The sequence below is a fragment of the Juglans microcarpa x Juglans regia genome, chromosome 2S, assembly GCF_004785595.1.
Source record: "Juglans microcarpa x Juglans regia isolate MS1-56 chromosome 2S, Jm3101_v1.0, whole genome shotgun sequence".
In the NCBI taxonomy this organism is placed as follows: domain Eukaryota; kingdom Viridiplantae; phylum Streptophyta; class Magnoliopsida; order Fagales; family Juglandaceae; genus Juglans; species Juglans microcarpa x Juglans regia.
The window spans coordinates 33339646-33363109 of NC_054597.1; the positions used below are offsets into that span (position 1 = coordinate 33339646).

The window sequence follows — 23464 nt, forward strand, 5'->3', positions numbered from 1 at the left end:
GTATTCATGATTATGCCCATCTTCCAACACATTTCTTTCTTTCATTTAAATCAATAGAACATACTAATATTCAGGCAATTATTTATTAATAATATTTGAGTCATCAAAACAGATAAATACATCATATGAATCATAATTTCTCTCTCTTTTCTTGATCAAGTGTTATAAAAATTGTTTGAACTTTTTTCTTTGATTAAATATTATTAGAGTAACGTTAGGTACAATTTTTATTTTATTATTTTATACATAGAGAGGAGAGATTCCTGGCAATTGATCATTTTTATAAATGATTAAGGTATTGTCAATTGATCCAAATTAAGAATCTTGGCAAAGTTACGTATAAATTTTAAATAGATAAATTTTACGTAAATTTTTTAAAAAAAGTAAGTTGTATTAATTTTTTTTTTAATATTTTTTAAAATGAAATATATTTTTTAATAAAGAGATTGATTTTGATTTGTTTGGACTTGTTATAGATTATTATTTGACCATTTTTAAAAGTGGGGTCAACCAGGCTTCAGTCAAATATGCGGTCCATCCAATTCCACCGTCCACTGCTACAATAATACCGTTTTCTAGGTCGTTGAAATTCCTGCCTGCAATTCCTACAGTCCGTCCCTCCCCCTCTACGGTTCACAGACCCATATTATCCAGCATTACAAATTCCTGCAGTTTCGAAGCTGCATAATTTTACCTGCTCCATCGTAAACCATTTCGCACACCAGGAAATTTCGTTTTCTCAACTATTTTTTTTGCTGGGAAGGTACAATTTTTTTTCCTAGCTAACTGGGAGGGCTAGGGTTTTGAAAGGTTTTCGGCTCGAAGTCGAGCTTGAGCGGTGGTGGTGAGATTTCGAAAAGTGTTTTCTTGTGAACCATCCGTAGCAAACATTAGATAGTAAGGAGCTTTCGAGAGGAAGCATCCGACTTACTGGTCTCGAATTCGAGGCTTGAGCGGTGGGCGTCTTGCTGCTTTTAAGAGAAAATTCCAAGTGCTTTACGGTTCATTCTGGTTTAATTCATTTACTGAACTCGAAGTCCCTTGTGTTTTTACACAACTCCAAACCCAGGGTTTTTATTTTTTGAACCGTGGTTTTCATCCATTTCGGTTTGAAATTGAGCTTTGAATTGCTCGAGCAGGCCAAAACAGTAGTGGTTTGGTTGTTGTGCTATGATGATTGATCATTCGAGGAATATATCGGTGCAATTGTAGATATTAGGGTTTTCGAGGCTTTTCTTGATAGTTACGATGGATATTGATGTGGTAGTGGAGGATGTTGCTTCTCTGGACCCTGAACTGTTGCAGCTTCCTGAGCTGTCCCCCGTCGCGTTCAAAGCCAGCCCACAGATTGCCGAGGACTTGTTTACCCAATGGCTCTCACTTCCGGAAACCGCCAGACTGGTATTCCTTGATTTGCGTACTTATCTTTGATTATTGACTTTGTTCGTTTACGGTTTTTTTTGAGCCTGAATTGGCTTGTGGCTGGCCAGTTCGTGCTTTTTAGTGTCCGTGTTTGGATTTGGAGTTGCGAATTGACGATATGTCATTTTAGATTGACTGGTCTTCATAAGATTATTTTATTAGGTGAATTCGTAATGTGAAGATAAGGATGTCTATAAGAGAAACGAATGAGCACCAAAAAGATTGGTAAAAATAGATAGATTAGAATTTGATAGTTAGTTATCAAAAAGATTAGAATTTGACATTATAAAGAGAGAATATTAGGGAAAGAAATTTGATTAACAGAATAGAAAGCTGTTGTTATCATGGGGGATTTTCAGTTAGTTTTAGAGTAATATACTTTGGTTCTTGTTAATGTGTGAAAGATATAAAAATATGAATCTGAACAAGTCTTGGAAAAAAAGCACTGCCCCATAGTTTATATATAGTATTACTTCGTTTTATGTTGTTTAGTGTCACTTCACTTGCAGCTGATCATAACCTGAATATGTTTAAAACCAGAAAGCGAACAGGGGTGTGTGAAATGATCAATGGGTAATACCGGTTCAGCGCTATAAAGGGCATGCGCACACTCTGATTAATGAATGGCGTCAAAGCTTTGTGGTTATATTAAGAGATTTAAGGGAAGTAGATTTTTTTTTTGATAAGTAAAATAAGTATTTATTAAACCATCAACTGTCAATTACAAAGATAGAACAAGGGAAATAGATTTAAGTAAATATTTCTCAACTCTAGGGAATTGACCATTTCCCTATCGGGACCTTAAAGGTCCCTTTTTTCCTAAAAGTGTTACACTATGCATCATTGGTGTGTCTCAAACAGGGTATATTGGTGCAAGACACCTTAGTTGGATATTTGTTGTATTCATTATGTCATTGTGGTAAGTTGGTGTAAGTTCTCCATATTATTGGGGCCAAAGATAGAAGTTTCTTGTATGCACGTTTTTTTTTTTTGGTATGTAGGAACATTTTGATTGTTTTGGCCCATCATATGTTAATTTCATTGTCCATACCTTTTCTGTTTTGTGTTGTCTTGCACCTGTTTACCAAAAGTACTTACAGCATGAAACATCCTAATTTTAATCATATTTTCCATATTTATATAGTCATTGCCCCCAAAAGATGGGCAACAGCTAGATGAAAATGCACAAAAGTTTGAGGGAACATTTTTTTTTTAATTGGCATTGATTGTCCGGGAACAACGTCCCGACTAATCCCAGGGGTGCATAGGTCATCGACAAGGAGTTTCCCTCAAGTGCATATCTGGTAATTCAAGAGGAAAATCCCCCACTCTGATAGTCCCTAGAGATTGTTTGCTCACAAAGGGATTTGAACCTTCGACCTGGGGGGAGCATACCCCCAAGCCCAAGGCCTTTACCTCTTGAGCCAACCCTTAGGGGTTGGGAACAATTTTAAATTCAACTTTTTTTTTCTTTTGGTAGCTTAGAGCAGTTACGTTTACGCTATTTTAATGTTCTTCACCCTGGAATTTACGTACAAAGAAACAAATAAAAAACCTGTACTGTTTTTTACATTGAAAATATTCCTTGAGTTGAGAAGCTTCCCTGAGGTTCAATATTTTCTCGTGACTGTTATTGTCCCGATTAGTTTCATTGTTTTCCTCCTCATTCTATTTCACCTTTCATCTGTTAATAAAAGTACTTAACAAAATAAATAAATAAAAGTTATAAAAAAAAATAAAAGTTATCTCGGCTAATTTTGTTTTTTGCTGCTTTAATGTGAGTGCAGGTGAGATCTCTTATGGATGACGCAAAGGCAGGTGCTTCCTGTAATGTCCTTGGGAACTCTTTTAATGTGAACACTGCCGGGAGTGCTTCATTGCCTTCCATGTTTCCAGCTGGCAGTGCACCTCCACTTTCTCCTAGAAGTTCATCTGGCTCCCCACGCATATCAAAACAGAGAACCAGTCCTTCTTCTCTAGGTTCTCCTCTTAAATTGATTAGTGAACCAGTGCGAGAAATCATACCTCAGGTTCATCTCACTTCTGACTTAGTTAATATTTGGTCATAGATAAGATTTACTTATAAATAGGACATTCTGGTTGTGTAATGTACTCAAATGGCATATTCAAGATGTTTCATAGATGAGGTTCAATTGTAAAAATGATGTTTGTATTGCTATGCTTGCAGTTCTACTTCAAAAATGGCCCTCCACCGCCAAAGGAACTAAAAGAACAATGCCTGTCTAGAATTGAGGATCTTTTTAACAATCATATAGATGGGTTGCAAATAAACGGTAAGTTGTTAATTTGTTAATTATTTGTTCATCTGCTAAGATTATTTTCTCATTCACCTCATTTTATTCACCCTTGGCTGGTTATTCAGAGTTTAAATTGGTTACAAAGGAAATATGCAAGCTACCGTCATTTTTCTCCTCTTCACTTTTCAGAAAGATAGACACAGACTGCACTGGGATAGTGACCAGGTTTGCACTTACGTGTTTTCAGAGAAATAATTATATCTAAAAGACATGGGAACTTGACTTGTAGATTGAGAAGATGCTCCTCCAGAACTTTTTCTCATGTCTTCTTGTTTGCCAATTATGTTCATTACTCTCTCTCAATCTCTCTTAGATTTTTTTTTGATAGGTAAATCTCTCTTAGATGCAATGAGATTTATTTATTTTTACTCATTTCCACTGATATGCTAGTAGTAATTGTAGGTTTCTTTGTTTTTTTTTTTCCTTTGTTTATCTGCTTCTAGTGAGTCTCAGTTAATTCTATGGTAAAATGTAACTTAAAAATGACATCCACTCCCATAAATATATGATAACTGTAAAATATACCGTCTGATTTTTTTTAAACATACCTTAAAGCATTTTTATCGAGCCATTTGCTTTTTGACCCTCTGTTGTCAGAATTACAGCTGTGATGATAATAATAACAATAATAATAGTCTTCAGACTAGCCCCACCAAAAAGAGAAGCATGGACCATCTATAAATAATGCGATAACTAAGTGTTATTTCAATTTATGGGATGGTGATGCGAGTGGCACGAAGCATTCGTAATGTCTTTTGGATATCATGTGGAACAATTCTTGTCAAAAACATAAAATAAAAAAATGTGGAACAAATCTTTTTTTTTTTTTTTTTTCTTTTTATCGGTGTAATGTGGAACAATTCTATGCATTAAGGAATAATTTTTAGATTTCATTATCCTTGGATGAAATGTAAAGAATATGCATTTTACATAACCTGTTTTCTGTAACAACAATGCAACCCACGGGATTCCAATAATAAGAATTTCGAATATTGATCAACTTTATTTGCTAATTAGACCAATGCTATGCAAGGTGAATGGTTTGTTAATGATCACCAGTGAGGCTTAATTGGTTGGAAGAGAAATATCAGTTCACTAGCTTGCTGTTGGAATTTTTTCCAGCTAGCAAGAGTTCTGGGAATTCCTATATATATTAAAAAAAAAAAAAAAAAAAAAGTAAGAGGCAAGCAAATTTTGGTAATCCCTGTAACTGTTGGAGGTTGGCCGAGGTTACTTGCGGTCTTCTTTTGTTAATAGGCGAATCTAATTGAGTTGTTGGGCCTTTTGGCTTGGTTTCTAAAAAAGTTTCCAAATTATAAATACTATCCATATTAAACTTTTCCCCAAGCGACTTTCTTGTACACATCTTGTACATGGAATGTGCATCTTAAAATTTTTAATGAAATGATTATTACTTGTATAATATACAAATAAAAAAAATGCTTAGTCTAAATATTATAGATCTAACTCAATTTGCATTAACTTTCTTTTGTTTAATAGAATACTTAAGAGTAATTTAGTTTATTGAAAGCATGATTTTTTTTATGGGTAAATATTACTTTATTAATGAGAATGAAATAGGTGTTATCCAAGTACACAAGGATTATACAAACGAAGACACCTAATTACGTTCTAGGCACCAGAAAAAGAAACCTGAAAATCATGAGCACACTAGTTCCATCGAGTACAAAAGCAGAAAACCAAAGCAATAAAGTGTGCATAAAAAGATTTTGAAGTTCCTCCAAAGTGCGTTCCTTTCTTGGGAGACACATAATCCAGACCTAAGCAAGAAGAGATTGCCACGGGTATGCTTTGATCATTTTCCCATTTTGTTAGATTGTGAGGGCATTCATGGGGGTAGGCGCTACTTCAAATTTGAGAATATGTGGCTACAAATGATGGGTTTTGAGGAGAGAGTGAGGGATTGGTGGGTTTCCTATTCCTTTTATGGTATCCCTAGTTTTATTGTGGTTGGTAAACTTAAAGAAGCTAGATTGAAAGAAGTGGAATATTGAGGTTTTAGACATACGAATGAGGAAAGAAGTCTTCTTTGGAATGAGTTGCATTCTCTAGAAGTTGGGGAGGTCAGTGAGGAGTCCTTGTTGAGAAAGATTGAGGTGGTGTCTGAGTTAGAAGAAGGTTTTGTTGATGGAAGAAATTTCTTGGAGACAAAAATCAAGGATGACATGGCTGAAGGAGGGCGACAAATGTACTGTGTTCTTTCACAAAATGGCAAATTTCCACAGGCGTAATAATGTGATTGAGGTGATCCAATCCGGCAACACGGAGCACCAATCCCCGAAGGATATTCAAGACCATATTGTGAACTATTATGAAGATCTTCTCAAAGAGATTGCGGTGTGGCCTCCTAAACTGGATGGTTTGTTTTTTGACCAGCTGGATGTTAGTGCAGCAAGTTGGTTGGAGAGACCATTGGAGGAAGTTGAAGTGCAGCAGATGGTGAGTGGTATGTGTAAAGATAAAGCCCCGGGCCCGGATGGATTTTCCTTGGCTTTCTTTCAAGAGTGTTGGGACACAGTGAAGGACGATGTGATGCGGGTTTATCTGTCCAACCTTGACCCCCCTCTACTATTAGACCATGTGAAAAAACCCCCAACTAGGGGAAGATCAATGAAGTTAAGATAAAAAAATCAGCTCCGAGAAGTCTTCCATTGCCCTTGTCAAAGAAGTAGCCCCCTCCCTCTCACAAGGAAAGTGTACAACATTAAAGTCTCCACACACGACCCGAGGTAATTCCCATAAGTAATACAAACCCGCTAATTCTTCCCACAAAGAGCTACTTTCTCAATCTGCATTAGGCCCATTAACTCACACAGGAGCCCACCTCCACCCGTCCTCAATATTCTTGGATGAACCAGCCATTGAATAGTTCCCATGGCAATCCTCTATTAACTCCACTATTCTCTTATCCCACATCAACAACACCCCTCCTGAAGCGCCTAAAGAAGCTAAATAACTCCATCCCACAAGAGAGCAACCCCATACACTTCGAATAATATTTCTATCAACATGGCTTAGCTTAGTCTCTTGAAAACAAACAATATCAACTTTCCAACTACGGAGAAATGATCGAATGCGAAGTCGCTTGTTAACATCATTGATCCCCCTAACATTCCACGATAAGATTTTAGGCTTCATAAGATAAACAACTCTCCCGCCCCTTTAACCTTTCACTCCCAACACTACTCTCCTTGTTATCATTATTAATAGAACATATCAATCTTTTCAGTTCTCTATCTTTTTTGGCTGTTGACTTCAAAGCCGTTGATCTACTTGCTTCTATAGCAACTAGGGCAGGTTTGGGGGGTGAGATGAGAATTTTGTGTTTTGTTTGAAAGTGTAAAATATTATGTTTTAATATTATTTGAATTGAGATTTGAAAAAGTTGAATTGTTTATTATATTTTGTATGGAGATTTGAAAAAAGTGTAATGATGAGATGAGATGAGAATTTTGTGTCTCATCCCACCTCCTAAACCTGCCCTAAAAGGGCCTTAAATTGCTCTGTGAAGCCTTCACAGGAAATCCCCACACACCTCTGTAACTCCGCCACCTTTTCTAGCACCCAATCCGAGGATTTAGGGACTGGTGGAATAGCACATAGTGGGGTAGGAATACCCAACTCGTTCTTATCGCCCCCATTCTCACAAACCACCATCTGAAAGCCATCTAAAGAGCTGTCTGACCCTGCATTCCCTGTAGCTCCACCACCTTTTTTAGCACCTTTCTGTAAGCCATTTGACACCACTTCCCCTGATGAGCGAGCCAACTGCGACTCACCAAGCAGCACCTCTGATGTATTCCCGATGCCACCATCAACCATTCCACCCAATAAAAACCTCTGATGTATTCCCGATGCCACCATCAACCATTCCACCCAATAAAAACTAGTCTCCCATCCATGGGGCAAGCTCCCTCGAAGGTACTTCCACCACTGGAAGGTTGGATTGCGTTGAAAGCTCCCCGATCTCCCCGTCAAAAGCAACCCCACTGTTGAGCTCTTCTATCAACTCCCCATCCTCGGTTTCCTTCCGCCGATGTGATGGTACAGACCCACCAAGACGATCGTTGGCGACTGGCGAAACTTTTTGTGCCGGTACTGGGTCCAGCAGGTCACATTTATTTATTTTTTTGATAAGTTAGAACTTTTATTAAGCATAATGAAATAGGTGAAGCCGGAGTACATAGGAAGTATACACAAGAGACACCTAATTACATTCTAAAACTTAGAAAAACGAAGACAAGAACTTGTTTACAGCCCCACCCTTGAGTACAATAGTAGAGAACTAGCTAAGTAGAGTGCTTATAAAAAACTTCCATAATGCATCTCTATTGCATTCCCGATCATTAAAGCACCTCTCATTTCTCTCCAACCAAATACACCACATAATACACAAAGGCATCATTTTCCATGCAGCTGCCACTTGGGAACAAGTATGCATTTGAAAGTTGGTCCAGCTTGTTAGGAAATCAACCACTGCTTCTGGCATAACCCAGCACAGCCCAACCCTTCCGAACACACCATCCCACAGCACTTTAGCCATTTCACAATGAAGTAGTAGATGGTTCACTGATTCCGCTTCTTTCTTGCACATAAAGCACCAATCCAAAACAATCATTCTGCGCTTTCTCAAGTTATCTATAGTCTAAATATTCCCTATTGCTGCTGTCTATACAAAAAAAGCCACCCTTGACGGAACATGAGCCTTCCAAATCCTCTTCCAAGGAAAGCCAATATGGTGCTGATTTAGTATCACCTTATAAAATGACCGAACTGTAAATTTTTTAGAGGCTGTTTGTCTCAAACATAGTTGGTCCCTGCCCTGTCTTCTTATCTCCACTGAATACAACTGTCTAAAAAAATCAGTAACCTCCTCTACTTCCCAATCTTGGGCAGATCTGGAGAAGCCTACATCCCAAAGCACCACTCCATTGGAAAAACCCATCACCTCGGAAACTGAAGCTTGCTTATTAGTCGCCAATCTGAAAACAACTGGAAATGCTCGAGACAATTCAATATCCCCACACCAAACATCAGACCAAAATCTGATTTTTGAACCATCACCAACCGAGAAGTGAACTTGTTTTAGGAAGCGACCCCAACCTTTCCTAATAAACTTCCATAGACTCACTCCATACGAATCCCTGCTCTCCTTGGTACACCATCCTCCCCAATCACTACCATACTTACAATCAATCACCCCCCTCCACAATGCTTCCTCTTCCCCATGGTATCTCCATAGCCACTTTCCCAACAACGCCTTATTAAAACTACATAGACTATGAATACTCAGTCCTCCATCAGCAATCGGGCAACAAATTTTTTTCCAACTCACTAAGGGAGTTTTAGTCTCCTCTCCCAGGCCACCCCATAAAAAATCTTTATGCAATTTTTCAATACGGTTGGCCACGCCAACTGGTAAAGGGAATAAAGAAAGGAAGTAGGTAGGGATATTAGAGAGAGTACTCTTTATGAGAGTAATCCTACCCCCTTTAGATAAATAAGTCCTTTTCCAAGCTGCCAACTTCCTCTCTATCTTCTTGATCACCCCGTCCCAAATGTGTTTGGCCTTAAAAGATGCCCCTAGCGGTAGTCCCAAATATTTTATGGGCAGAAATGCAACTTTACACCCCAGAAATTCAGCCAAGTGAAGAATATTATGGACCTCTCCCACCAGTACCAACTCCGATTTACTTAAGTTCACTTTTAATCCTGAGACGGCTTGAAAACATAGCAGGACAGCCCTCAAAATTTGAATTTGTTCTCCAACAGTCTCACAAAAAATGAGCGTATCATCAACGAAAAGCAAGTATGATATAGTAGAAGGGCCACTAGAATTAGTTCCCACTGAAAAACCTGAAATAAATCCTGCTCCTACCACTGCCTCCACCATGCGACTCAATGCTTCCATAACAATATCAAATAAGAAGGGAGATAAGGGATCTCCCTGCCTCAAACCTCTAGAACTTGGAAAATACCCACAAGGCTGTCCATTAACAAGTACAGAGAAGCGGGCAGTGGAAATGCAGTGACTTATCCAGCCACACCACTTATCACCAAAACCGTATCTTCTAAGCATATACAAAAGAAAATTCCAGTTTACATGATCATATGCTTTTTCCATGTCCAACTTACAAAGGACCCCCGGAGCCCCTTCCCGTATGCGGCTATCTACACATTCATTTGCAATCAACACCGAATCTATAATTTGACGTCCTTTAACAAATGCCTTTTGAGATTTGGAAATGATCTTCCCCATCACTTTGCTCATTCTATTTGCTAACACCTTTGAAATAATCTTATAGACACTACTTACCAAACTAATTGGGCGAAACTCCTTCAACTCCGTAGCACCCACTCTCTTTGGAATCAAGGCAATAAAAGTGGCATTCAAACTCTTCTCAAACTTTTGAAACTCATAAAATTCATGAAAAACCTTCATCACATCCTCCCGCACAATCTCCCAACAATTCTGAAAAAATGCCATAGAAAAGCCATCCGGCCCAGGAGCTTTGTCTCTCCTCATTCCACACAACACCCGATGCACCTCAAGCTCTTCGAACGGCCTTTCCAACCAACTTGTTGAAGAAGCATCCACTGCTGCAAAGTTCAATCCATCTATCTTAGGTCTCCAATCTTCCATCTCACTAAGGAGGGAACTAAAATACTGCACAACATGCTCTTGGATCTCAGCAGGTAAGGTAAGTGGATTATTTTCAGTTCTTAACATCTCAATAGCATTGTTACGTCTATGAGAATTGGCCATTTTGTGGAAGAAGCTAGTACACTTATCACCCTTTTTAAGCCAAAGAACTCTTGACTTTTGCCTCCCTGATATTTCTTCCCTCAAAAGAACCCTCTCAAGTTCTATTTTTACTTCATTTATCCTAGACAAGCTCTCCTCTCTATCCCCATCAGCTTCCAAGGATTGAAGTTTTTCCCAAAGGGCTTTTTTCTGCTGCTCAACATTCCCAAAAACCTCCTTATTCCATATCTTCAAATCAGCTTTTAAAGCTTTGAATTTCCTAGCCAAAACAAAACTAGGAGTCCCCTCAAACTGGTACGACAACCACCAACTTTTTACCTTATCAATGAAGCCCTCCACTTCTAGCCACATATTCTCGAACTTAAAGTACCGTTTGCCCTCATGAATACCCCCACACTCAAGAATGATGGGGAAGTGGTCCGATCCTATCCTTGGAAAACGTTTTTGGCACATCTTCGGATAATGAGCTTCCCACGACGATGATACTAAAAATCTGTCCAATCTAGAACTGCCTCTAGAATTGGACCACGTATACTCACCCCCCACCAACGGCAAATCTAGCAATTCCAAGTCAAAAATCAGCTGTGAGAAAACCTCCATTGTTGTAGTAATTGAAGAAATACCCACCCGCTCACTTGGGAATCGAACTATATTGAAATCCCCAAATATGCACCAAGGAAGATCCCACATAGAATACAACCCTGAAACTTCATCCCACAGCAGGTTCCTATCCCGATCCCTATTGGGACCATAGACACTTGCTAATGCCCACGACCACCCATCTTCCACATTCCTCAATACACATGCCACCAAGTAATTTCCAATGCACTCTTCTACCATCTCGACAACTCTACTATCCCACATTACTAGTACTCCACCAGAAGCACCGGAAGAGGCTAAATAAGTCCAGCCTACAAACGAACCTCTCCACAAGCTACTAATAACATTCCTGTCAACACTTTCCAATTTTGTTTCTTGGAGGCATACAACATCGATCTTCCAACTATGAATAATGGACCTAATGCGAAGGCGTTTATTGACATTATTGATCCCCCTTACATTCCAAGACATAATTTTAGACTTCATTAATTGATATAACTTCCCTCCCCTTAGATCTGTTCCTTCCCGAAGTACCCTCCTTATTGTCATAATTAATAGAACAATGCAATCTTCTCAACTCCCGCTTCTTTTTCACAGATGACTGCTCGACCGTGGATCGACCAGCTTCAATAGCAACTAAAAATGCCCTCAATTGTTCTTCATAACCATCATAAAAGAGCCCCACACAACTTTGAATTTTCTCCACTTGTTTAAAAACCCAATCTGAGGTTTCCTCCAACACAATCTGAAGAGGAGTCATCTGTAACGGAGATGAACTATCCATCTCCTCCTCATAAACAGGTACTTCAAGCTCTGGATCTGAGACCATCATATCCTGCTCTTCCATTTCAGACTGTACAAACTTAGTCTGCCTGCTTCCTTCTAAATTTAAGAACTGAGACAATAAACAATAACCCCCTGCTTCATCTTGTCCCTCAGCAGCCTCGACAATTTCCCCTGCCTCCCTCGTGTGAGTGACCATAGATGTTAGAACTTCATTTTGTCCCTCAGCAGCCTCGACAATTTCCCCTGCCTCCCTTTCTGAAGCTTCCATTATGCCTATCGACTCTTTCTGTGCCATTGGTGGAAGCATCTGTGCTAATATCGGCTCCGATACATTGTCTTGGGACTGCGCCGAAACTGTCTTGCCTTTGCTTACGAGAGAATCACCTATACTCCTTGCAATTGACGTCGGGATCTCCTTATCTACTACCGTCGACCAAGTCTGTACAGGAGCCGAGACGTTTGTTTATGATCTTACGGCAAAACTGCCTGAGTTCATCCCTCCATGCTTCACGGACCCTGCTACCGGCGGCTGTTCTTCTGTCGAAGTTTCGAGGACCTTCGATGCCACCGTCTGAGGCTTTGCCAGCGACGGTGGCACTGACCCACCCACCTCTGAGTCCGCCTCGACCTGCGACTTCTTCCTCCACGCCAAACCTTTCATCTGGTTGGGCTCGGTTCCGAAATTCTGTTTGGATTGGGCCTTACCTTTAGGTCCCCTTTCCTGGCCCACACCCAAAGCCTCCGACCCCATAACTTCTTTACCCAAAACGCACCGTATCATTCCTTTGACTTTAACGGCCATCTCTTCCAAAGCAGCCTGCATATCCCTCAAATCCTTCAAGATACTTACATCATTTTGCCCAACCACGCCTTTGCCATCACCCTCCCGCCTCTGTGCACCTACCAAAACAGGAACTTCACCTACTCTATTCAGGTCTGCCAAAGCAAAATTTCTCCCATCTCGAGGTGTCTGCACAACCTCCATGTACTACCGAGCCAATGGGAGTGCTACTGTCGACGAAGGTGGTAAACCTCTCCCCTGAGCACATTTGTTACTCACCTCCCTCATGACCACTGCAAGCTTCCTTCACCCCATTCCATCCCTTTCCCCAGGGATATAGATGAAACTCCGGCGCCCCCCTCCACTATACTCCACTAGGGCCAAGAAATTGCCACGAGAGTTGGAGCTCTTCTGTGCGATGTATCCCCTGTTACCATCCCTATAAGCAGAGTAATACACCTTTCTTCCATGCTTAGAACATTCCTCCAAAGCCCTTAAGACCCAGCGTGCTGTGTCCCAACCCAACCTCAAAGTATGCGATCCTTTCCAACCCCTTTCCGTGATAAGCACTTCACACCCCTCCACCCATATCTCAAAAACCTTCGATTCAATAGCTAAACTACTCATGGAAGACATATTCTTCCAAAGATGCAACAGACACCCCACCGTCAAGAGCCCACAAACACCATGGACTACATGAACTTACTGAAAGGAAAATTGCATACGGAGAGAATAGAGAAAATTGTGTACGGAGAGAACTAAAGAATGCAGGCTTGACCAGCAGGTCACATGCCGGCGCCATGGGGAAGCGGCTAAGGCCTCGGGTCGATATATCGGGCGAAACCCGAGCCCAACTCCCTTAGACGGCCCAGCCTAGTCTGTAAGACTGATACCCCCCTCCCTAATCCCCGGCCCAAGCCCAAGCCCAAGCCCAAGCCCAAGTCCATCTGCAAAGCCCCCTTCCCCTTAATGCACCGTTTTAGCCAGTGTATATTATCCATCAGAAAACCCGCTTGTTGCTTCATTTCAGCCAATGCCTGAAGCACCTTTACCTCATTCAGACCCACCACGTCCTTGCCACCCCCCTCGCAGTTTTGCGCATCAACTGAAAGAGAAGAGCTGCCTAAACCTGGTAGACCTGCCCTCTCTGCATTCTTTGAGGCATCTCCATCTAACCTTGGAGTACCTCTCTGTAGGACCGAGAAGTTGACTTATGCACCTTTGTTAATGGTGGAGGCACTCATGGAGAACCAAGTACTCTTCCAACCTCCTTCAATGCCCCTGCCTGTTTCATCTTGCCCATGCCACCTTTATCTCTGTTTTTCTCTCACGAAACAGAGGATGGAGATAAAAGCTCCTTCAAGGTTTCGCCAAAATTCCTCCATCCCTCCCCCTTCCTCCCGTCCGGCACCACGATCAGATCTCGCTTCTTCTTGTGACCGAACTCCAATAAAGAGAAGAACCTGCCAAAGTAGTTGTGACACCTCTGCACCATGAGCACTTGGTTCCCTTTTCTACGCGTTCTAAGAAACTCAGAGGATCCCGCTGAGGCAACACATTCCCTAACCATTGAAGCCAACCACTCCAGAGCTTTGTGATCAATAGAGATGTATTCACCACGCTGAAACTACTCTCCGTGATTCTCCACATCTCATTTTCCCTCTTAAACACAAAAGTCTTGTGATCAATAAGAACATTTCTACACGACCCCATTTTTGGAGAGCTCCTGTGCCATCCAAAGTTGCATTTTTTACCTGGACTGCAGCTTTAGGAAAGATTTTGATGGCTGACAATTTAAGGAAACGTGGGATGATCGTAAAGAAATGGTGTTACATGTGTAAGAACAATGGTGAATCGATTGACCATCTTTTTTTGCATTGCGAGGTGGCAAGGGAGTTGTGGGTTGGTATATTTAGTAGAGCTGGGTTGACCTGTGTTATGCCCAAGAGTGTGGTGGAACTCCTAGCATATTGGAATATGCATCATCAGAGCTTTCTACTAGTAGCAACGTGGAGGATGGTTCCTTTGTGCTTATTTTGGTGTATATGGATGGAAAGAAATGAGAGGTGCTTCAACAAGGAGAGAGCTGTGGGGGAAATATGGAAGTTTTTTGTATTTTCTTTGGTTCAATGGTTTTCTGTTATAGTTTTAAAGGGAGGGAATATTCATGAGTTTTTGCTTTATTTTCAGCCTTCTAGAATGTAATTAGGTGTCTCTTTTGTATACTTTCTGTGTACATGGGCTTTGCCTAGTTTCATTCGATCAATAAAGTAATAAAAAAAAAAAAAAAATTTCCTTCCACCAGGGAACAACCTTGAAGACTTCCTTTCTCCCCTCTCTTCTTTTCTTTCTTTGTTTCTTCTTTTGTGCGAACCTACCATTTATGGGTCCTATTCATAGAATCTGAATGGTACTGGTTGGTTGCTCTCTTCATTTGTTTTAACCACAAAGCTCTATCCTTCCCTTCCTCACGCTTTTAGAAACCATAAAGCCTATGTACATCCTACCTTAGTCACCCATAACGCATTAACCGCAGCCTTAAACCCCCACTTTTTGCTACTATCCAGCAAGATTCAGCGACTATTTCATTTGCGATTTCTCAAGATTTCTTTCCTCCAAGCCATGTGTTCTATTTGTATCCAGCATACAAAACTCAAATCTTTCCTCCTACAATCCTGAGTTCTATCATAGCAGGTTTCTTAAAAGCCTCCTCACCAAATATATTGAGGTAGGTTTTCAAATGTCCCATGTTAGTTGGGATGATATTACTCTAGGGTTCATTTGCAAAATTTATATCACCCTAGGTCAAGGTCTGGGGTTCACCCATTGTGCATGTGTGATTTTTGGGGTAGGGAATCTTTTATTTTTTTATTAAAAGCACCCTAGCTGGTTGGGAAAAGCTATATTTGTCCAAAGGGGTAAGAGTTACTTTAATTAAAAGCACCTTGTCCAACTTACCCTCTTATTTCCTTTCTCTTTTCCCTATTCCAGCGGGGGTGGCAAAAAAAAAAATTGAAAATATTTTTAGAAATTTCTTATGGGATGGTATTGGGGAGGAACGGAAATTTCATTTAGTGAGTTGGAATAAGGTTTGTACCCCGGTGCCTTGTGGAGGTTTAGGTGTGCGGAACCTAAAGCTTTTTAATAAAGCTCTTCTTGGGAAGTAGCTTTGGAGATACATCAATGAGAGAAATGCATTGTGGAGACAGATAGTAGATTTTAAATATGGAAGGACGTGGGGGAATTGGTGTTCTAATGATATAAAAAGGGTATTTGGGGTGGGTTTATGGAAGTCCGTAAGGTTGGGATGGGGGGATTTTGTTAAAAATATTAATTTCAAAGTGGGAAGCGGGACCAATATTCTCTTTTGGCATGGCGTTTGGTGTGGTGATTTAACTCTTAAATTAGCATGTCCTAGTCTTTTAAGGATTGCTAAAAACAAAGGGGTTGCTATGGCTGATTCATACTTATTCTCTAATAACATGCTGAATTGGAATATGGAATTCACTAGAGATTTACGGGACTGGGAAGTGAGTGAAGCTGCTGATTTCTTTGTTAAACTTTATGAGCCGAAGATTGATCTGATCAGGGAGGACAAAATGCAGTGGGTTCATGATAGTAAGTTTACATTCTCTTTGAATTCCTAGTACAAGGCATTAAATAGATATGATAATAATGCATACCCCTGGAAATGCATTTGGAAAGCCAGAGTGCCCAGTAAAGTTGCATTTTTCTGCTGGTTGGTGTCGCTGGAGAAAATCTTAACAACTGATAATTTGAGGAAAAGGGGTTTCTATGTGATGGATTGGTGTTTTTTGTGCAAAAAAGATGGTGAATCAGTAAATCACTTCTTTCTTCATTGCGAGATGGTGACTGCTTTATGGAATGAACTATTTGCAAGGGTAGTCATTGCTTGGGTGATGCCTTTTTGAGTGGTGGATTTCTTGGCTAGTTGGCAAGGCGCTGTGGGATGTGGAGGCAATAAAGCTGAATGGAGGATGATTCCTTTGTGCTTGTTCTGGTGCCTTTGGTTGGAGAGAAATGGGAGGTGCTTCGAAGGTTGTGAATGCACCTTGGGGGACTTTAGGGATTTTTTCTTTAGCACTTTAAATTTTTGGGTGAATAATCTGTTGAAGGACATGAATATCTTGTAATGCTTTTCATTTTCACTTTGCTTTAGTTTGTGTCTAGGTGTATTCTCATGTATATTCCCTGTGTCCTTGGGCTATGACTATTTACTTGGAATAAAATCTCTTATTACCTATCAAAGAAAAAAAGAAACAATCTACACTAACTATGCTGCAATATCCATCAAAGAAGAGAAATGCTTGGTTCACAAAGATATCTCACAAAAGTAAAGCCACATACTAATGTGCCTTATGGTCGATGCTTTGAAGATAAGGAACACTTGGTGGATGAACTCATACATTTTTTCTTAATACCTTATGTCACTGGGCTTCGGCTATTGTTTTTAATGGAACTAGTTTCCATGATTTTCTTGTTTCTTTTTCTAGTTCTTGACTTGTAGCTAGGTTCAGTTTTTGTATACTTCCTGTGTACTTGGCTTTGCCTTGCTACTTGTCTCACTAAATTTTCTTTTTCATCAAGAAGTAAAAAAGTATATATGAAGTATCACATATAGCCAAATCAGTTTGTAAGCTTTACTTTTGTGAGATATCTGTGAACCTAGCACTTCTCCATAAGAAAAGGGAAACTAAACCATAATTTCCTGTTATGATTGTGTTTTTCATTCTTTATTCTGCTGCAATTTCCAGCCTAAAAGCGAAAAAAAAACCTACTGCTCAGTTGTGGAGTCAGGTGGTTGCGTTATATTGACTGAACATGTTTGTGCTTATTTTGGGAAGAAATTTCATTATCTGATTGCATAAATAATAACCTATTGAAGCATCTTGGTTGATTTTGTCGAGTGTCCCTGCATCTTTGAATGCTTGCTTGCATCATGTATGGTTAACTAGTTTTCTTCTTTGTAGGGATGGGTTTCTTAAATATTGGGTTTATGGCAATATGCTGACAATGGATACAGCAGCTAAAATATTCAAAATTCTTAGGCAGCCGGAATGTAAATACCTTACTCAGGTTTGTTTTTCCTACTATTCCTCTGTGTAAATGGTTGACACGAAATTTCCTTTTGATTTATTTTAAGGGCCATTTTTTTGTGTATATGCCCAACTTTTATCTTCTTATTCTTTTCTTCAAATTATGTTTTTATTTGTGGGACTTGGATACAGGTAGACTTCAAACCTGTTCTTCTAGAGCTTTTGGCAACCCATCCTGGGTTGGAATTCTTACGAAGCACTCCTGAATTTCAAGAAAGATATGGTATGCTTGGATTTTTCTTTTTAATTTTCCCATATAATTGATTTATTTTATATTTCCATTTACCGAGATCTAGCTTTTGGTTTTGCATTTAAGACTGTACTAGTGGTTGATTCAACAATGGTTCAACTTCAAGAGGTAATTGATCATGTCAATTGGCAATTTCAGAAGTGGGTCCACATTGGGTAGCTTGCGTAGCTCTAGATAGACATTTAGACTGAGGGGTTTGATATCGTATTTGTCCAAGCAAAAGAGAAAAGTTTAACACCCCTTCTCGCAGGTCTGGAATGTTATGTACATTCATAACATAATGTCCGGTAAAGAGATTCAGTCTCATAAAATACCTCATCTATTGGATCATAAAACTTGCCTAACAAAATAGTCTTTGATAACATAAAGCCGAAAACATAATAGAAATGACATAAGCTAATTCTTTGTGAAACCAACACTGCTTAAATATCCAAATCATACACTAAGTCTCTGGAAATTTATTCTACTCCTAGCAGTCCTGCTTTGTATCCACGAAATCATCATTTGGGACATTAAAACATAAAAACAGAGAAACAAACAATTGAGTCGAAGACTCAGTAATAACACTTCATTCTATAAACTTAACTTAGTTTAATGTTAGGCTTTGTTTTGCAAACTTACATATATCATCACACATTCACATAACATATATATCATTCATTAGTAACATAAGCGGAATCATACATAATCATGGCAATACATGTAACGTGGATGCATGAATGACCAACTCCATGCATTTCCTAACAATCATGACTTGTTCATCTTGTCCTTCCCTTATTTAGTGGCAATCATTACATGTGTGTATTGGTCCAATTGTCGTTGACCGTATATAACATATCAAAACATAGGGTAAACCATGCTTGGGTGCGTGGCACCGTTTAACTTATCATAACATGTAGTGAAACACACTTAGGTCCCTGTTATCACTTAACATATGGTGAACCACGTTTGAGTTCGTGGCACCGCTTGAGTCCGTGTCACTCCATATCATATAGTGAACCACAATTGAGTCTGTGGCAACGTTTAACATATCATAACTTGTGATGAAACACGCTTGAGTCCGTGTCATCTCATATCATATGGTGAACCACACTTGAGTCCGTGGCTTGCACATCCACCCATAACTTAAGGCCAATCTTAAAGCTTGCTTGTCATTCACATGTTTTCTTATTAACTTTCACAATACATGTGAACATGTTTGACTTCATGAAATTACATGGCATGACATACTCTTGTGCATGGCATAACATTGAACATGGCATATTAACGCGAGTTTTGCTCGACATCACATGGACATTACATGGCATAACATCATCTAAATATTACATGAGCATTACATGGCATACTTGTGATTTTCATAACATCTTATCCATCTAGCAACAATCCATATCAGCATAACATACATAGGCTGCTTTACAAGCATATCATCATAATTCATAGCGCTTGGTGAAAAGGGGCCTAACCTTGACCTGGCTCATAGCACAGCGTAGGTAAACATCACATTTTTCATGTACAATCAGAATAATTACAGCGCACATATAATTATGATCATGCTACTTACCTCTTAGCATTGCTTCCACAATCTCACGTTGTAGCTTGTGACCTATATGAGGCACTAATCATCACTAATGTTTCTAGAACAATGTGTCGTAATATGCTAATTACTTAAAATCATACCACCGAGATAATTTAATACATATTCAGTTAAACTAAGGTTAATAGATAGTAATGTTATTTAAAACTCATAAAATATGCCTTGATTTTCTATTTAAATTAGAGTTGTGCTACACAAAAGCCCCACACTTTGCACACCATTTAAAAACATGTGCTTTTATTTTTTTATCCTCATATTTCATATTGAGGATAAAATGGTAAAATCACATGTTTTTAAGTGGTGTGCAGGAGTGTGGGGCTTATGTTTAAAATTTTTCTTTAAATTATAACATAATAATTTTATTAAAATCTGACTAAATAGACAAAGGGGAATATTACTAAAATAATAGGCTCAATAGTATGCTTTAAAATATACTTTAAATTCACTTATAAAAAAAATATACTTTAAATTCCTTAAACATTTTCTCATAAAAATAAGCCTGATATATTTGTTTAAGTAAAACTTTAGCCTACTTAAATTTCAGCCCAGCCCCAATTAAAGAAAACCCACTTAAAATCACTAAAACAGTTTCTGTAAACACAACCAGCCCAATTTAAACATCAAGCCCACATGAAATCAACCCACTTAACCTATTATGATAGTTTCTGAAATTTAATAAATCAAGCCCACCCGATTTTAACACAAGTCAAGTTAAAAACTAAGCCCAGCCCCAACAAAACTCAGCTTAGTAAAAAGGACATTTTGGGAAGGTTGAAGATAAAGGAAATAAGGAAACTAGTTGTGAATTCCTAGCACACAGAAGGGGTAGCATCATGCGACGGAAAGGGATTCAACTCACCGAGAGCGAAGGGAGATGCGACAGCGGCTTTGGGTGGCTGGGAGTGCCTGGTCAGTGAGTTCTGGCTAGTCTGGGTGGTGCTTCGACGTCCTCTGCAGTGATCTACGGTGGTAGAACAATATGTACAGGCCAATGAGTCACTACCGAGAGAGGACTTACCAACGGTGTCCTTTGGAGATTTAGGTGAGGTGGCTAACTTGGTATGAAGCGGGAGTGCTATAGTGGCTTCTAGGAAAGTGGTTTCTCGATTCTTTTGCTGTGTAGTTCTGGTTTAGTGTAGGAGAAACTTGATGTCACTAGGAGTTTTGGCCATAGGATATATTGGGTTTGATGAAGAGGAAAAGAGGGAATTTTATGCGAGGGTTTTTGACGTGAGTGTTGGCTACTGATTAGGAAACTATTCAAACTAGGAAATCAAACAGAGGGATATACGGGGTGAAGATAGTGGAAGAAACTCAATCAAATAAAATCACTATTTTAAAACAGATCTTAAAATTAGTAATAATAATAATAACAATAAAAATAAAAATAAATATTTTAAGCCCTAATTTAGGACTCGTATGTTACAAAAAGAGAAAAGGCTTTACAACTAGAGTTGATATTTTACATATTAAATAAGATTTTTTTTATTGGCACTGGGTGTTCGAGAACAATGTCTCGGCTAGTCTCGAGGGTGCGTAGGACCTCAGCAAAGAGTTTCCTGCAAGTGCACCTCGGGTAATTCAAGGGAAAAATCCCCCAGTCCGATGACCCCTAGAGATTGTTTGCACCTAAGAGGATTCAAACCTTAAACCTTGGAGGGAGCATACTACCAAGACCAAGGTCTTTACCACTTGTGCCAACCCCTAAGGGTTTTAAATAAGAAAATAGAGTTCAAGATTGATGGTTCCTTCCGCTTAATGTTATTCAAACACCATTGCCTAGCCCATCTTTCCAATAGGTTTCAAGTACACAATTAATCTTGCCTTCTTGATCTGTGTGCGTGATTGTACAGTTTTGCTCAATTCCATGCAGCCGGAATACATGATCTGATTGCAAACTTCAATCACCATCTTATGCAATTCATTGCAAACCTTTTCTCATTTGATTTTATTAAGGCTCATAATCCGCTTAGCATTTGACGTTGTCTCATTTCATATATAAAAGAAAGTTGGGTTAGTTTGTGCAAGTTCCATGTGAATGGGTTGGGTGTTCAATTACTCCGTAGATTTTCCCATTCAATGATCTGCTGAAGTACTTATTTTGGGACTTAAAGCAATTATTTTGCACAACCCTTTCTTTCATAAGACTGGTGGGACAAAAGTCATTGAAGTACACTATCCTTGGCTGTTTTAGGAATGAGGGTTATGAAGATGGTATTAAGGCTTTCCATAAACTTACAATTAGTGTGAAATACTGAAATACCCTTAATTGTTTTTATAAGTAAGAGTAAAACTTTATTGATAGAAAAAGGCATAGCCTAAGTACGTAGGAAGAATACATAGAATACACCTAGCAACCACTAAGCACTAAATATGGATACAAGCAAATTATGAAGATCCCCATTACAAACAATGACAGAAGCCCAAGAAACTGGAGTGTTAAAAAAAAATCTCTCCAGCTCGTCCAAGGAATGCCCGGTCTTCAAAGCATCTACTATTTATCTCCATCCCCAGACACCACATAATGCAATGAGCAATCATTTTCCACACAACAACAATGTGAACGTTACCTACCCCTAAGGCCTTCTTCAACACTGAAAAATATTTACATCCCTTCTAGGCATAACCCATGCCACATTGTCCGTTGAAGATATCATCCCACATAAACCTGCCCACCTCCCAATCTGACAAAAGATGATCCACAATCTCCCCATTTTTCTTACACAAGTAACACCAATCCATAATGATAAGACCTCGTTTTCTCAAATTGTCAACGGTGAGAATTTTCCCAAGGGAAGCAGTCCAACCAAAAAAAGCAATCTTGGGAGGTACCTTGTATCTCCAAATACTCTTCTTGGGAAAGTGGTTACTATGATGACATGAATGAACCTTGTAAACGGATTGTACTGTGAATCTTCCAACTGGAGTCGAAATCATTTTTTCCTCACCGACATTACCAATATTCATAGCATTAGGGCTGAAAAACTGATCGATCGGTGCAGTTCCGATCCAAAACCAACACCGACTGACCGCCCATTTTGAGTAGCCCAAAGCAACCATATCGACCTAAGGGAGGGTAGAGAACTGACCAGTCCCGCGTCGGTCAGGCTGCAGTCAATTCATCAGTTTGGGCCATTGGCGACAGCGACGGGGGACGACTTGAGAACCAAAAAATATGAAACTTTAGTATTCAAACTTACCGGGATGGCAGGACGTGAGGAGCAGCTTGTGGGACTGCCAGTCTGCGGTTCTAGGCCACTGGTGGAATGGCGGTTTGAGGAGGGAGGGCTTAAGCCCTAACAAAAACGATGCCGTTTGGTTTATTAAACCAAATGGCATCATTTCACTTACGTTTTTTTTTTAATCATATCAATAAAACGATGACGTAAGTTAAACGGCGTCGTTTTATATAAGAATAAAATAAACAAATATATATATATATATATATATATATAAAATTGGTCATTTCATACAAGGTTCAAACCGGGACCTAACCGACCGAGCCGGTTTTATCAGTTACTATTCACTCCTATATAGCATACAGCAAACCGAAAAAATCAGCAAATGTTTCAAGTTCCCAATCCCGAGCCACTCTCATGAAGCAAACATTCCACTAGGTAGAGCCATTGGAGCATTCCAACAAATCAGCCACCATAGCCTCTTTATCCCTTGCAATCCAAACGAGAGTGGGGAAAGCACACTTAAGGCCCTCTCACCACACCAAACATCATGCCTGAAATAAACACTAGAGCCCCTACCAATATCTTTTATGAATATTTTTCCACAACCCCACTTCATATGCCCCCTAA

The 23464-nt window shown here is 39.4% G+C and overlaps 1 protein-coding gene across 3 annotated transcripts in view; it reads left to right on the forward strand.

Annotated features, from left to right (window-relative positions):
- The first annotated feature begins 555 nt into the window (after positions 1-555).
- LOC121252400 (serine/threonine protein phosphatase 2A regulatory subunit B''alpha-like) overlaps positions 556-23464 on the forward strand; it is a 28072-nt gene continuing 5163 nt past the window's right edge. For all 3 annotated transcript variants that reach the window (XR_005938214.1, XR_005938215.1, XM_041152007.1), the window contains exons 1-6: positions 556-1401; positions 3210-3452; positions 3611-3716; positions 3806-3905; positions 17686-17791; positions 17944-18034. Coding sequence is in view for 1 of the 3 variants with exons in the window: in XM_041152007.1 (XP_041007941.1) it covers positions 1249-1401; positions 3210-3452; positions 3611-3716; positions 3806-3905; positions 17686-17791; positions 17944-18034 (799 nt within the window). In the remaining 2 variants the exon portion in view is untranslated. The remainder of the gene's footprint in view (positions 1402-3209; positions 3453-3610; positions 3717-3805; positions 3906-17685; positions 17792-17943; positions 18035-23464) is intronic.